This window comes from Cricetulus griseus, chromosome 4 (genome assembly GCF_003668045.3).
Source record: "Cricetulus griseus strain 17A/GY chromosome 4, alternate assembly CriGri-PICRH-1.0, whole genome shotgun sequence".
NCBI classification, from domain to species: Eukaryota; Metazoa; Chordata; class Mammalia; order Rodentia; family Cricetidae; genus Cricetulus; species Cricetulus griseus.
The window spans coordinates 176,117,918-176,132,636 of record NC_048597.1 but is presented as its reverse complement, the minus strand read 5'-3'; the positions used below and the strand labels follow the sequence as shown (position 1 = coordinate 176,132,636).

The window sequence follows — 14,719 nt, the reverse complement described above, 5'->3', positions numbered from 1 at the left end:
CTCAGGGAAACTTGGACATGTTGCCTACCAACCTGGGGATAAAACAAGGCAATCTGGCCTGAGGTTGAAAGGGGTGGGGTCTTCCGAGCAAAAGAGCCAGGGGAGGGGCTGGGAGCAACTGCTCCCTGGAGTGCAGTCTCTTTCAGGGGGGCTAACAATGTACTGTAGCCAGGGATAGTATCTGAACCACACTGTGTTAAACGCCACCAAACTGTGAGCTTTGAAATGATGGATTTCCTGTTACATGAATTTCACACCAATTAAACAGAAGGGAAAAAAAAAACAAAAAACAAAGAAAAAAACTAGCCCACATCTTCACTACACACAGGAATCCCAGCCTAAGCCATCAACCAGGGGGTGGTCTCAGGGCAGTCAAACCATTAGTGAGTTCTTGCTTAAATACAAAAGCCATGGGTAGGGTCCTTGCACAACCCAGACCATGGGGGAGAAGAGGGCTAAAGAACAGAACGGGTAGCCAAGGCTGAGGAGATGGCTCAGTCCCTAAAGTGCTTGCTACACAAAGCATGAGGGCTTGAGTTCAGATCAGGCACAGGGTACACACCCACAATCCTCCACTGGGGGGGTAGGCGGGGAGCCCACTGGCCGGTGGTCAGTCTATCCAAATGTCGAGCTCCAGGTTCAGTGAGAAACCCTGTCTCAAAAACAAAGGTGGAGAGTAACTGAAAAAGATACCCAACATTGATTGACCTCTATTCACATGCTCATGTGTACACACATGTACATGCCCATATACCCACAAAAATGTACATGCTCACGTGCATACACACACACAAACATTTGATAACTAAAGAGTGACACCCATTAAAAGAACTATGATTAAAATAACAAAAGTAGGAATCGAATTGGTCATGAGATGAGACACAGCAGAAAAAAAAAGGACCGTGTGTTTCTGAAACAGCTCAATTAAACCCGGAGAGATGAACTGTGAGCAACTGAAATCCAGACCCCAGTAGACAGGTTAATTAGCAGAGCTGTAGGATCTAAACAATGGATCTGAGGCACTCACTCAAGACAAGACACTAGAGATAAGAGGTGAAAAATGAAGATCTAGAAGACGAGAGCACGGGGTGAGAGGACCTGACACACTGGTACTCTAATGGGAGTGGATGAGGGGATGAGGGAAGGAGATTGCTGAGGAGTCACAGTTGAGAACATTCTAGACTACTGAAGGGCATAGATCCTTACCCGGAAGATGTGTGCCTCTGCAAAGTAAAGGATACAAATAAAAATAACCCCAGGACTGCAGAGACGGCTCAGAACATACTGCTTTTCCAAAGAACATGAGTTCAGTTCCCATCACCCATGCTAGGTATATAACCACCACCTATCTCTCTAGCTCAGGGATACAGTGCCCTCTCCTGGCCTCCAAGGGCATGTGCACTTGGGCACAGTAAGGAAATGAAATAATTATTTAAAAAAAAAAAAAAAAAGCCCCAAACACAGACACACCTCATTTCAGAGCATTACAATAATAAATCCAGAAGACAGTGAACCACAATCCTTGGAAGAACTGTAATTCAAGAGTCACAACTGCTAAACCACAACCAAAGAGAGGGCAAACTCAGGTTTCCAGAAGAAAAAAAAACTAAGACACCCCACCCCCAGAATGAACTATTAAAGACATTGGAGAAGTCTGAGAACGGACCACACTGGTAGAGAGATCTCAGTGAGCATGCAGGAGGACCTGGGTTCAACCCTACCCTCTCCCACACCACACGGATGGGCACGGTGGTGCCACCTGCATCCTACACTCAGCTCCTTCAGGAAAAAGAAGATAGAACCTTGAAAGAGAATGAGGGAGGCGTCAGATGACAAGCAAGGTGCTTTGAGAATATTATTGCTATATGTACATGATAATTGATTGCACGACACACTTGAAATAAGGGTGCTGCTGAGTGGTAGAGCCCTTACCTGGCATGCACTGGGTTCAATCCTTAGCACCAAAAACAAAGGCTAGCAGCATGGTAATAAAACAACAGTGCCCAAGTTGCAATTTTAGGACAAAAAGTTCACCGGATAGCAATCTTAGTAGCCCCCAACACACATTCTCTCTGTTCGTGCTGTCTCCCAAGCCTCCCACGGCTGTTTCCCCTCAGCAGCTAGACCCTCTTGAAGGGCCACCCTCCAATTCTATACAGTCCTGCCTACTATTAGCCACATACACCTGATATTAAGTTACTTCTTAGTTCTTCCATTGGTGAATCACCATGAAAAGCACAAAACAAAAGGTAGACCAGTAGTCCTTGAGGCCCCCGGGAATGCTAGAAGACATTCCCTGGGTATTTAAGGGAGTTAGCTCTCCCCTGAAAGAAAACTGAGGCAGAGCAAATGGGAAACCAGGGACTGGGTCAACAGTGGACAATTAGTCCACTGCTGTGGCCCTGGTTTTTTCCCTCCTGCTTTCTGAGAGAAAATTTGTTTCTAAAGGGAGGCATCTGTGAGACACCTGTTGGGCCTCTTGGCAACCCACACTGAAGGTGTAGGTGCTGGGACAGGAGCATGGGGAACCCACCTCTTCTCAGAATGGTGCCCAGGGGTTCTCAATGGGAGGTTCCCAGGAAAAGCAACAGCAGCAGCAGCACCAGGGAACTTGCCAGAGGTTCAAGTATGCAGTTTGCTAGGAAACAAGGTTTCCAGGTAGCGCTGACAATCACCAGCAAGCTGCCCACCTCAGAGGCACAGCACACAGAAGTTGTTTTAAGTTAGCAGGTGCTGCAACAATACTGTCAGATGAAATGAACTGCGAGTACTGGGGCATCCTATGGGACTCTGAGAAGCTTTGGTGATGCTCATTAAATGTCCCCCTCTCTCCATCTTCAAGACCAGCCAGAGCCCAGTTCCCTGTGCCCGGGAATCCCTCAACATTCCAGTGAATGACTGCACCACCAGCCAAGGTTCTGGTTTGATGCTGGCAAGGAGCCAGCCCCGGAGAGCCCAGGTAGACATTAGACATGAACAAGAAACCAAACATTGCTGTTTGAAGCCTCCGGGACTTTATGTTACTATAGCATAGCCCACCCCATCCAGTCTGATGCTCAGCCAATATTTTTCAAAAGCAGCGCTTCCCCCATGTAGGTGACAGTCTTCTCTGAAGGGACATAAAAGCAGCTCCACACAGGCAGTGACACCAAGACTGTTTCAACTAGAGGAAGAAAGACACTTGGGCCCTGTGATCTTTGGAAAATCTTTGATACTTGGCAATCAAGGGGGCACTCAGCTATGGCTACAAAGCATGGCAAAGGATAGGGTGCGACCCAGGAAAGCAGGGGTGAGCAGCTCCGTTGTAATGCTCCAGACAAGGATGGCTGCTCTGGGCAGAGAAGGTGAAACAAAGGGAGAGAAGCCGTTCTCCCTAGATCTGTACTGAGCTTTCTACTCTTCTGCACACTCAGTCACTGTGTCTTCTCTTCCACTTTCCATGCTCAGAGGGGCCAAGTGATTTGACCGAGATTTCACAGCAAGTTAGTGGCAGAATCCACCAAAGCTTTCTCTCCTGGGCCACCATCCTTCTGCCTGTGAGAATCGAGGGCCCAGGGAGGTTAGCTGAGGGAGAATGATACTCCCTTCCCCGCCCAGAGCACCAGAGCACATCAGGACAGGATGCAGTTGTCCATCACACCACTGCCAGGTCTCCCTCTCTCTCCCAGCTTCCCTCAGCCTGTGCAGGGCTGGCCACCACCTCAGTCCTCCATCCCCATGAGCAGAAAGACAAGGCTTCTGGCAGTGCCAAGAGCTTCATGGTGTCTCTTCAACATTCATGTCTTGACTGTCATTCCCTCAGACACAGCCTTATTAGGAGACAGGGTGTTATAGAGGTAATAAGGTCATTTAGGGAGGGCCTAAGAAGTATGACTTAGGCTCTTTTTGGAAAGAGAAAAATCTGGACATGGACACACACACACACACACACACACACACACACACACACACACACACAGAGAGAGAGAGAGAGAGAGAGAGAGAGAGAGAGAGAGAGAGAGAGAGAAGGAAAGTTTTGGTGGCCCTCACTCTTTCTGGTGAGTTTACCTCCTCTCTTATGGCTACTGCTGATTCCTTTGCTGATAGAGCCCGTTTCCTGGGGCTGGAGAGCAGCGGTTCTTCAGGAATCCTCCAGACCTCCAGCACCAGATTGGGACTGCTGAGACAACCAGTCCCATGGACTGAGCAACTACTGGGTTCTCAGTCTCTCTGGTGTGAGATGGCCATTGTCAAACTACTCCGACTGTATTGTGCAACCCACCCTAGAGAACCCTGACTATGTGCACAGTGTGGATTCCCAGGAAAATGTTTATGAACCCCTTGAGCAGTTAAAGCCAAAGCCATGACTGAAAAAAAATAGAAAGGGCCAAAACTACAGAGAAGGGAACCTCTCCTGTTCCCAGCAATGCAGCTAATGCTGGCCCCATTTTACAGGTTTGCAAATTGATGTCAAGAGAAGTAAAATCTCACATGGGTTCATGAAGCAAGAATAGGTCTGTCTAACCTGTCTGAGAGCACAGCCCCTGGAGCCAAACAGCATAGACTCAAGCCCAAGTCCTGCCACTTTCAGGTTGACCAAATTACTTTGGGCCTCTGTGACTCAGTTTCCCTATCTGCAAAATGAAAGAAACAATGACACCTATCCCCACAGGGCTGTTGTTTGACGAGGAATGAGACATGGTTAGAATAGTGCCCAGCACATCTTGGCTGCTGGACTCCATGACAACGAAGGAAGAAGTCAGAAGAGGCAGAGCAAGATTCAAACCCAGGCCTGCTCTACAGCATTACTGACATATCACCCTGTTCAGGCTTGCTGATCCCTAGTCATGCCTGGCTGGCTCTTCTCTTCAGTGCTGATCTCTCTTCTACCAGCATACCCCAGATACCCCCCATCCTAGGGAAGGTGCCGGCCCAGGTCTCATCCTAGCTTGGTACGCAGCCCTGTAACTAGGAAGGGATCTGGCCAGTATGCCTTTCTTTGTGTTTTTCCTAAAATGCCATCACTATTGAGCTGTCTTAGAGCATCTTTCACTCATCCCAGAGGGCAATTAGAATTGAGTTTCTCTGGCATGAGAGGTGATGTAAGGCCAGGAAGGGGACCATCATGTCATTCCCAAGTCTGACACACTCACCTGCCCAAGTTCTTTCTGGTATAGGAGAATACTGAAAAGAATTTCCAGCTTCCATGACACCCTGAAGTTAAGGGAACATCCAAACATCCTCCTGGAGATCCCTCGGGTACCATCCCACTGGTCAGATGTGGCTATGAGAGCCCATAGTCATCAGACCAGAAAGATGAAAAAGCTTGCCCAGAGTCACATGGCCAGCAAGCTGGGGCAAGAGCCCTCATTCCTGGGTGTCCCCTACCTAGGACCTATGGCCATCAGCATCTCAGCTCTTGTTTTCCTGGTGTACACTATTCCACCTAGTTCTTTCAAGCATCTAGAGGCTTAGCCCTGTGCCAGGCACTTGGAATTCCTTCTTGCTCCTTCACAGGATCCATTCCAGAAGGATTCACTTCTCTACCTCCATCAGGACTGAGAACTGTCTGCCTCCACCTGCCCTGGTGACAGTGGAAGGTGGGTTGATCTGAGGCCAAACCACACTAATTTTTTGCACCAAGCCCAGAGTCCCCTCTAAGCACTGGTACCATGCATGGGCTTACAAAGCCCTAGGGTGGGCTGAGGCTTCCTCCACTCCCCTCCCCCTCCACAAAGGCTCCTACTTACGTATGCAGAAGTCTCCATTCTCATAGTAGCCAGGGCAGCATTGGGACCTCCGCCGGTACATGGTCCGGAGGCCACGCCTATACGCCGTCTTATAGCTGATCCTAGGCACGAGGGAGAGAGCCACTTGAAAGGATTGAAAATCAATCCATCCCGTTTAGAATGATATTTGTGTTAAGCTCTATCGAGGATGCCATTCAATAATTACTTTAAAATGCATGGCGGCTTCGAATATGAAAGAACGCAATAAAGAAAAATCGATGGTGGGATGTGGGCCGCTGTGGTGCAGGATGTATTACCCACGTGGTGCTGGAGGAACCTGCTGACTTCCCAATCTCTTCTCGATACAAGGGCTGCCAAGAAAGCTGCTGGGGTGACATTGTAGAGGGCCATGGGGGTGGGGCTTCCCCTAGGGTCCTTAAAAACACTGGGTTCTAGACTCAGGGAAACCCTAGGGACCTGGACAGTAATGGAGTCCTGAGAGCTTTGGTGCCCAGCGCCATCCATGCCAGGGTGTTGGCTTGATCCCTTCAGCGAGTAGGAGAGGCTGCAAGCAGACTCCCCGGGTCTGATTGTGGCATCCCACGTGAACTTCCTCAGGCCCCCTGCAGAGGGCGTGCTCTTCCCTGGGACGCTCTAACCTGGCTCCCGGGCTGCCCAGGAAGAAGCTATCCTCCCTGTTGGGCACTGAGAGCCAGAGAGGGTTCCAGTCCTTACAGAGACACAATCTTTTGAGACTTGGTTCTGGGCCAGAGATTTACAGCCAAGATTCTCCCAGCAGCCTCCTGGGTCAGGGACCATCGTCACGCCCCATCATCATGCCCCATTAATTCCATTTCTTTCATTTGTCTTTTAGAGCTTTCATTCTTATTTTATGTTTCCCTCCACCCACTACCCATTGTTTTATGGATGAGAAATTGATACTCAGAGAGGTTAATGACTTGCTTGCGGTCACACAGCTAATAAATGTCAGGGTCAGACAAGAAAGGGAAACGAGAGGTGGGGGGGACTGTGATCAAGGTATATTATACTTCCATATGAAAATGTCATAATAAGTTCTGTTATTTTGTACAATTCATATAGCCTAATAAAAAATGCATTATCCTGAGAACAAGACTGCCAGAAGCAGGACTCAAACCCAGCTCACTCTAACTGCAAAGCCACCAGGTCCTACCTAATGCTTGGTACCAGTTCTCTCTGAAGGCTTTCTGGCTTTTCAGAACATTTTTGAAGGAGTAAGACAGTAGGGAGCTGGTGTCCTTAGGAGGGAGTCACAGTGGGTCACTGATGAGGAAAGCCCTCTGTCACATTCAGTGCAGCAGATTTGATTCGGCCATTAAAGATGGGAAGAGGAAATGCCCCGGACCTTGAAGGAGAGAGCTCTTTCCATTTCCCCATCTCACCCAGGGGGCTGCCCTTGTTTCCTCCTCTATGAAGAACAGCAATGCTGAAGCCCCTTCAGTTTGCTTCATACAGCGGCCCAGGTCAGGCTGGGAGGCTGTTCCTTCAGCCGCAGCCCAGAAAACCTTCCCAAATCTTTAAAATTCTCACCTCGTGACAAACGACAATGAGGGCCTCATGGGAAATCTGTGATATTTGGGAATGTATTAAGCTAAGGTCATTCTACTTTGTCAAAAGCCCGTAATGGGTAAGCTGGCCTTGCAGAAGCTACTTCCCCCCCACGCAGGAAGGCAGCCCCTGGCCTGGCAGGTGTGTGTGTGTGTGTGTGTGTGTGTGTGTGTGTGTGTGTGTGTGTGTGTGTTAAAGAATGATCTTTATTCTGAGTTGAGACAAAAGTCACCGGGGCATTCTTCTCCCAAGTCTCCCATTGCACCGCTGACACCTCACAGGAGAGAGGCCACCACTGCCCCTGGCTCCCCTAGCCTTGTATGCTCCCGTCATAGGAAGCAGGACGGGGGGGGGGGGCCTGGGGCCAGGCTGCTCTGGGGAAGATGCTGGACCAAGCTACTATACTCAAAAGACTGATGGTGCCACTGTCAGCATGCACACTCTGGGTCATCAGGAAAGCTCCACGGAGACTCAATAATTTAGCAAAATCATTCACGTTCCAGGAACACAGACTATTTTAATAAGCAGCCACTCACTCACCAAGCCCCAGGGTAATGGAAGGCTGCATAGCCTCCTGAGACAATGGAGCCACACTTCAGGACAAACTCAGTGTTGGCTCAGGAATACCAGGGTTCAGGGCAAGACCAGTGCCAACTGCTGCCTCCTCTGCCTCTCTGCCTCTCTCTGCCTCTCTGCCTCTCTCTCTGCCTCTCTCTGCCTCTCTCTGCCTCTCTCTGCCTCTCTCTGCCTCTGCGTCTGCCTCTGCCTCTGCCTCTGCCTCTGCCTCTGCCTCTGCCTCTGCCTCTGCCTCTGCCTCTGCCTCTGCCTCTGGCTAGGTCCACAGGCAGACAACTCTGACAACACTCAGAGAGGTCAGAAGGGAGCATCAAGCAGTCAGTTCAGGGTGTGTTACTACTAAGTGGGTGCCCAGTGTGCACAACAGGGGCTCTATCCTAGGATCGATGGGGTATAGACCAGAAATGCCTCAGAGTTGTACCCTCCCCTCTTGGTGAGGAAGCTGGGGTGCTCATCTACCAACTTCTCATGTTGCTGTTTGAGGGTTCCTGGCCCACAGGTTATGAAGTCCATTGCTTCTAGTCAGAAAGGAAGCAGCTAAGTGTCTCAGACCACCAGCATTAGAGAGCTCTAGGAACGCAGTACTGACAGTGCACACAACAGCCCCTTGGTCTCTCAGTAACAAACTAGAGAGTCGGGCAGCTACCTCCACCCTGTCCTCTGGGAGTGCTTACCGGTGCCGGGTGCACTTGAACCAGTTGAGGATGTCTGCACATCGTGTGTAGTAGATCTGATCAAAGGGGTGTGCATAAGACTCCTGCACGGTCACGGCATAGCTGAGGGTCAGACAAGAGATGGAAGCCATGGTCAGCAAAGGCCAAGCCCAAGCCACGACACACCGCCCTTCTCAGGCTTGCCCAGTCCACAGCCCCAAGACCAGGATCCAGCTCTGACCTCCCCTCCCAGCTCCCGGACTCCTACCCTGGATCTCAGCTAGATGACCCTAGGCCACGTCTGTGCTAGTTAGCGTTAACTGTCAACTTGACAGAATCTATAAATTAGCTGGAGGATGAGCCTCTGAGCACACATGCAGGGCACACAGTATCCTGATCAAGTTCACTGAAGGGAGAAGTCCTGTCCGCTATTGGTGGAACCATTCCCTGGGCTGGGATCCTGAACTAACAGAATAAAAGGAAAGAGTGAGCTGAGCATCAGCATGCAGCTGTTGCCCTCTGCCTCCTGACTGTGGATAGGATGTGACCAACTCCTGCTGTGACTTCCCACCATGGTGAGCGTGAGCCAACAGAAATCTTTTCTTCCATAAGTTGCTTTAGTCTATTTTATTACTACAATAGGAAAAGAAACTAGACCATCATCACCTTACTAACTTTTTGTTTGTTTGTTTTTTTGAGACAGGGTTTCTCTGTATTGCTTTGGAGCCTGTCCTGAAACTCACTCTGTAGACCAGGCTCACAGAGATCTGCCTGCCTCTGCCTCCAAAGTGCTGAGATTAAAGGCATGGGACACCAACACTCGGCTCACCTTACTAACTTTTGATCCAAGTAACTTTCTTAAATTCTACTTCACTTGATCTGATAGTAAGCAGAGAAAGGTTTGAGTTTATTCTGTATGGTTCTAGAGGGCAGATTCAACAGGTCAAAATATTTAATAATATCCAGGTATGTTGTTACATGCCATATAGCCTCAGACATAGAGGCTAGAGGATTCATTGAGCCCAGGAGCTCAAGGGCAGCCTGGGCAATATACAAGACCCTCTCTCTAAAGTAATAATGATGATATGTTTATTCGGATCCTTATGGCCTTTATGGATGTGTGTGGGAGATGTTCTTTAAAACAATGGAATAAGTGGCCCCATTACATACACGAAGAAACTGAGGCTGAGAGAGGCACCTTGCCCAGCTGTACCAGTATCAACAGCTGTTAATATTGAGTGCACTATAGTAAGCCCTTTAATTCCATTCTTTTGTGTGTTTGTGTTCAGGGATACATGTGTGTACAGGTGTTACTGTGTGTGTGTGTGTGTGTGTGTGTGTGTAGGCCCAAGGACAACCTTGGCTGCTGTCCCTCAGATGCCTGCCACCTTGCTTTATGAGGCAGGGACTCTTACTGGCTGGGAACTTGCCAAATAGACTAAGGTGGCCACAGTGAGACCCCGGGATCTATCTGTCTCTGTCTCCCCAGAACTGGGATTCCAAGAACTCATCACCATGTCCAGCTTGCTTGTTTGCTTAACGTGGGTTCTCGGAGCTCAAACTCCAGTCCTCATGGTTTCTAGACCAATACTTGACCGACAGACTCCTCCCAGACACTCTTATAAAGCAGGGAGTAGGATTAATCTCACTTTGAAGATAAGGAAACAACATCACACAGTAACTTCCCCTAGTTCTTCCAGTGACCTTCTAGTTTATTGCATCTCTAGCATAGCTGGGGCTACATAGAGCATGTGTCTCCAGACCTTCCTATGGAAGCAGCTATTATTATTATTATTATTATTATTATTATTATTATTATTATCATTATTTTTTTCCGGGACAGGGTTTCTCTGGGTAGCTTCGGAGGCTGTCCTGGTACTCTCTCTGTAGCCCAGACTGGCCTCAAACTCACAGAGATCGCCTGCCTTAGCCGGGCAGTGGTGGCACACACCTTTAATCCCAGCACTCGTGAGGAAGCAGTTATTGTTATCCTGCCTATTAGCTGCAAGCTAGACCAGCAGGTAGAAGCCACAGGAAATCTGTTCTGAGCTTCACCAAAGCAGGCTTTTCCTGTGCCACCCTGGCGAGGTGACATGAAGTGGCACTACTGATGCCTGGCTGCTGATGCATGGCGCACAACTCCTGGGCAGGATGGAGAGCGTGTCAGGAATTAATTGTCATGTAGACTGGTATTCCATGTTTTCCCCAGAAGGCTTACTGACCTGGGCCAGATGGTGGGCCCAGGCTATAAAAGCCCATCTGCTTTGCCTGAGGAAACTGTTGGTTCATTTGCAAGAGGGCTGGGTGCAGTGGGGCCACAGTCTGCTCCCTGATGCCTGCAAGGCAAAAGGTCTGGAGTTCTGCAAGCCAGCCAGGAATGGTCAGCAGTGCGGAATTCTGACACTGAGGATGGTAAAGACGTCTCTGGACGTGGGTACCTGGGAGATGTGTTCCAGACATATAAGTATATGCAGACATGACCCACACCCCTGTTCATTGCCAGGCCTTTGGAAACAGGCAGGTCAGCACCTACCCCTGCTTCCCATAGGTCTTCTAAAATTCCACAGCACCATGCTGCATTTTGCAAGGCTGTCTCTTACAAGGCAAATGAATGAGTCAGAGCCTGGGCCCGGAGGCCTGTGTGGAGCCTATCGCTCACTAGCATGTCCTTAAACATGTCATTGAACTCCCATAAGCCTCCGAGCCTTCATTTGAAAATCTGTGACAAATATGAGGGACTTTGTAGGTTTCCATGAGAATTAAAGGACAGTGACAGTAGCATGCACCTCTCAGAGTAGATGGGAAAGGAAAAAAAAAAAAACACTTAAACTGCTTACTGGGTATATAATAAGTGCTTAATAGATGCTAGCCTTTATCAGTATGGCAGCCAATAATTTTCCTCCTGTAGGCATAGAACCATTCTTCCTCCTTACCATGGTGGAGGCAGGGAGCATCCTGCTACAGAACGAACACCCTACCTTCGTTGTTGAATACTTGGGGGTTCAGCTTGCTATTCCAGTGCTGACTGAGGCAAAGGAACCAGCCCCAAAGGTAGGGGCTGTAGATGTCATGGGGTTGGACTTAGCTTTGTAGGATCCCCAGGGCTGAGTGAGTCCAGCAAGAGGGCCTTGTACCAGCGCCAAGTCTCCAACCTGCAGCGTGTGCCCTGCTTTCACGGCCGGGTAGTTTAACACTGCTCACTTGCCAACATGCTAATGAGGGGCTAATCCATTTTATAGCAGCAGGCTTTACCAACTCTGGGAGGGAAGGGGAAGGGGCGCTACCCTGGGTTTCGTGGTAGAGGGGCATAATTAATAAGGAGTCCTCCAGAAGTGCTAATCCAACTGGGAACGTATTTCCGAGTACGCTCTGAGGACCAGGGTGTGTTTGTGGAATAGAATGGGGTAGGTACATCTAAACACTGCATCAGGGGAGCTTGACTAGAAGATCTAAGAAGGAATGGCACTGCTGGACACAGGTATCACAGACCGCCTCCTTCTCAGGGGTGGAGGGAAAAACACCTGTGTTTCACTGCTGGGTGGCTTCCTATAGACCATGATCTGAGTTGAGAGCTGCGGCCACCCAAGAGTCAGCTCACATTCCAGCCTCGTTCATGCTGGGCGGGTGACACAAGTAGAGTTTCATTTTAAGTTTGGATAGATTCATTATGGGTCCGGTCATAAGGGGTGGCTCTCTGTAAGAGAGAGATAGACCCAGACTGGGCCTTGGAAGAAGACACAGATGGCCAGAAAGAGAGAGGCAGCGGGAATCCTAGAACCTGGCTGCTGCATCAGTCTTACCTGGGTGGATGATGGACAGACTTATCTGTGGAAGGAGGCCCCAGTGAGAGACTAGTGAGGAGTTCTAACTATCAGTCAGGCTCTCTGAACACTGGGAAACAAAGGCTTAGATTTACTAACCAGGAGGAAAAGGAAAGTGAGAAAGATGGAATACAGAACACCAGGCTCTGAGCTGGGCTTCAGAGCCTGCACTCATGCACCCCTAGTAAGTCTACTGCCCCTGAGTTATAATGACCCAGTCCTGGGCCAGCCAACCTTGCTAATATGAAGACAATGACTGCAAAGCACTTTTGAGAACCTGGCTTCCTTGCTCCTCCCACGAGCCTGTGAGGTGAGGATGTTTCTTTTCCTTGCTGGATGGAGCTGGTTGTGGGCTCACAGTCATTCAGAGACTCCCTCAAAGAGCACAGCTGGCCAGGTAGGGAAATCCAGGTTGGAACGCCCTGAAGTCTTCACAGATTTGTACATTCTTCACAGGGCTCCACAGAAAAAAACATTTGCTTAAGCCTTGATGTCATCACAATGCTGCATAGGACATTCAGTCACCAGACAACACACTGGAGCAGGCACTGTCACTCCAGCCAGTCCTCTTGGCCTACAAGTGTCTAGGCTACCCCGGTGCATGGTCTTGCTTCAATGAGATGTTTCTCTCCGCCCAGAGGCTGGCATCCACCCCCATGGGCCCATCTTGCTTTCCCTCCTCCACCATCCTCTTCCCCCATTGGGTCTCCATCTTAATTTTACTCATTTGATTTATTAGTGTTTAAGTGGCAGAGTCATCCTGGTCAGCATGGCCAATCAATTCCAGGGTTTAATTCGGTTTTTCCTGATTGGGTCTCTGGTCACTGTCTTTCTGCTCACCAAAATCAATACTTTAACCTTGTGCTTCAAAGTCAGACCATCTGCAGGGACCTAACCTAGACTCTAGGACTTGCTGCGGCAGCCTATATTCAGCAGGCTCCTCCGTTGTGGCCCCGCCACCATCTGAGCTAGCCTCCTGCCCTGATCAGACCAGAAACAGAAGAGGCACCCTCATCACCCATGGCAGGCTCTGGCCACTCCTCCACTCTGCCATTGCTGCCAGTCCTAGGAGACTATGACAGACATCCCAGAGTCCAGGATAAGACGTCTAGGACCACAATCCATAGCTCCTCACTCTTGCCAACCCTTCCCAGGCCTCTGCTCCCTCATCTGTAAATGGGTGTGTGATAGTGAATATTGTCAACTTCACTGGATCTAGAGCCACCTAGAAGGCAAACCTCCATCTGTGGGCCATTTCTAGACTCGGTTAGCTGATGTTTTGAAAGACTCTGCCTAAGCCGGGTGTTGGTGGCACACGCCTTTAATCCCAGCACTCGGGAGGCAGAGGCAGGCGGATCTCTGTGAGTTTGAGGCCAGCCTGGTCTCCAGAGCGAGTCCTAGGATAGGCTCCAAAGCTACACAAAGAAACCCTGTCTCGAAAAATCAAAAGAAAAAAAAAAAAGAAAAAGAAAGAAAGAAAGACTCTGCCTAAAGGTGGGCAACTTGGTCCCATGGGCTGGGGCCTGGACTGAACAGAAAGGAGAAAGGGAAGTGAGCACAGAGTTTATCTCTCTACTTCCTCCTGCTCCTGCAACTGCCCTGTCCTTGAATGATGCACTGTAACCTCAAGCTATGAGTCAAAATAACCCTGCCTTTCTTAAGTCATGTTTGTCAGATATTTTGTCATAGCAATGAGAACAGTCTCTAGCACAGAATGGGGACACAAAGGAGGAAAGAGCAGGATAGCCCAACAGGATGTTGTCACCTGCTGTTAATATGTCATCACCTTGTCCTCCCACAGTCCTGGGGTTCAGAAATCTGCGTTGCTTTACCCTGTCCTTCAGTTTGAGCTGCCCTGTCTATCACACCTCCTTGTGGGACATCAAGCCTTTCACAGCCAGCAGCTGCCTCTCCTGACTCTGGTATTTCTCCATAGTGCCACACCCAGAATGAGCCCTCCAGGAAATGCTACCTTACCTTTCCCAGTGGCTACACACATTGGGGTCCTCAGGGTTCAGAGTGAGGGCAGCTTGCAGAAAGGAGACAACAAGGAGGCCCACCGTGGACGGCGCCATCAGGCCCTGTGTGGTAGAACAGAGAAAAAAGTGGCTTATTCCGACTTTGTGTTGTAGCATCTGTTTGGTAGTAAGACTTGGTCCTCCCTCAAAGTGGATGAATAGACACTAAACAGCCTGGGTTTCCCACAGCTGTCACACAGTAACGAACGCTGGATATTTCACATCATTGACTAACACAGCAACAGCTCTGAATAACTGAAGAGGGGGAGTGCGAGTCACAGGTTTGAGATCTCCCCAGGAAGAGGGCAATGGATTGCCCACATGCAATACATTGGCTTAAGTTTCTCAGAGTTCAG

General features: G+C 49.4%; 1 protein-coding gene across 1 annotated transcript in view; it reads right to left on the bottom strand.

The window, feature by feature from the left end:
- Megf11 (multiple EGF like domains 11) overlaps positions 1 to 14,420 on the bottom strand; it is a 205,989-nt gene extending 191,569 nt beyond the window's left edge. The window contains exons 1-3 of the mRNA XM_035444222.1: positions 14,323 to 14,420; positions 8,546 to 8,647; positions 5,730 to 5,830 (exon numbers count right to left, since the gene is read on the bottom strand). Of these exons, the coding sequence (XP_035300113.1) occupies positions 5,730 to 5,830; positions 8,546 to 8,647; positions 14,323 to 14,420 (301 nt within the window). The remainder of the gene's footprint in view (positions 1 to 5,729; positions 5,831 to 8,545; positions 8,648 to 14,322) is intronic.
- Between the last annotated feature and the right edge of the window lie 299 nt (positions 14,421 to 14,719).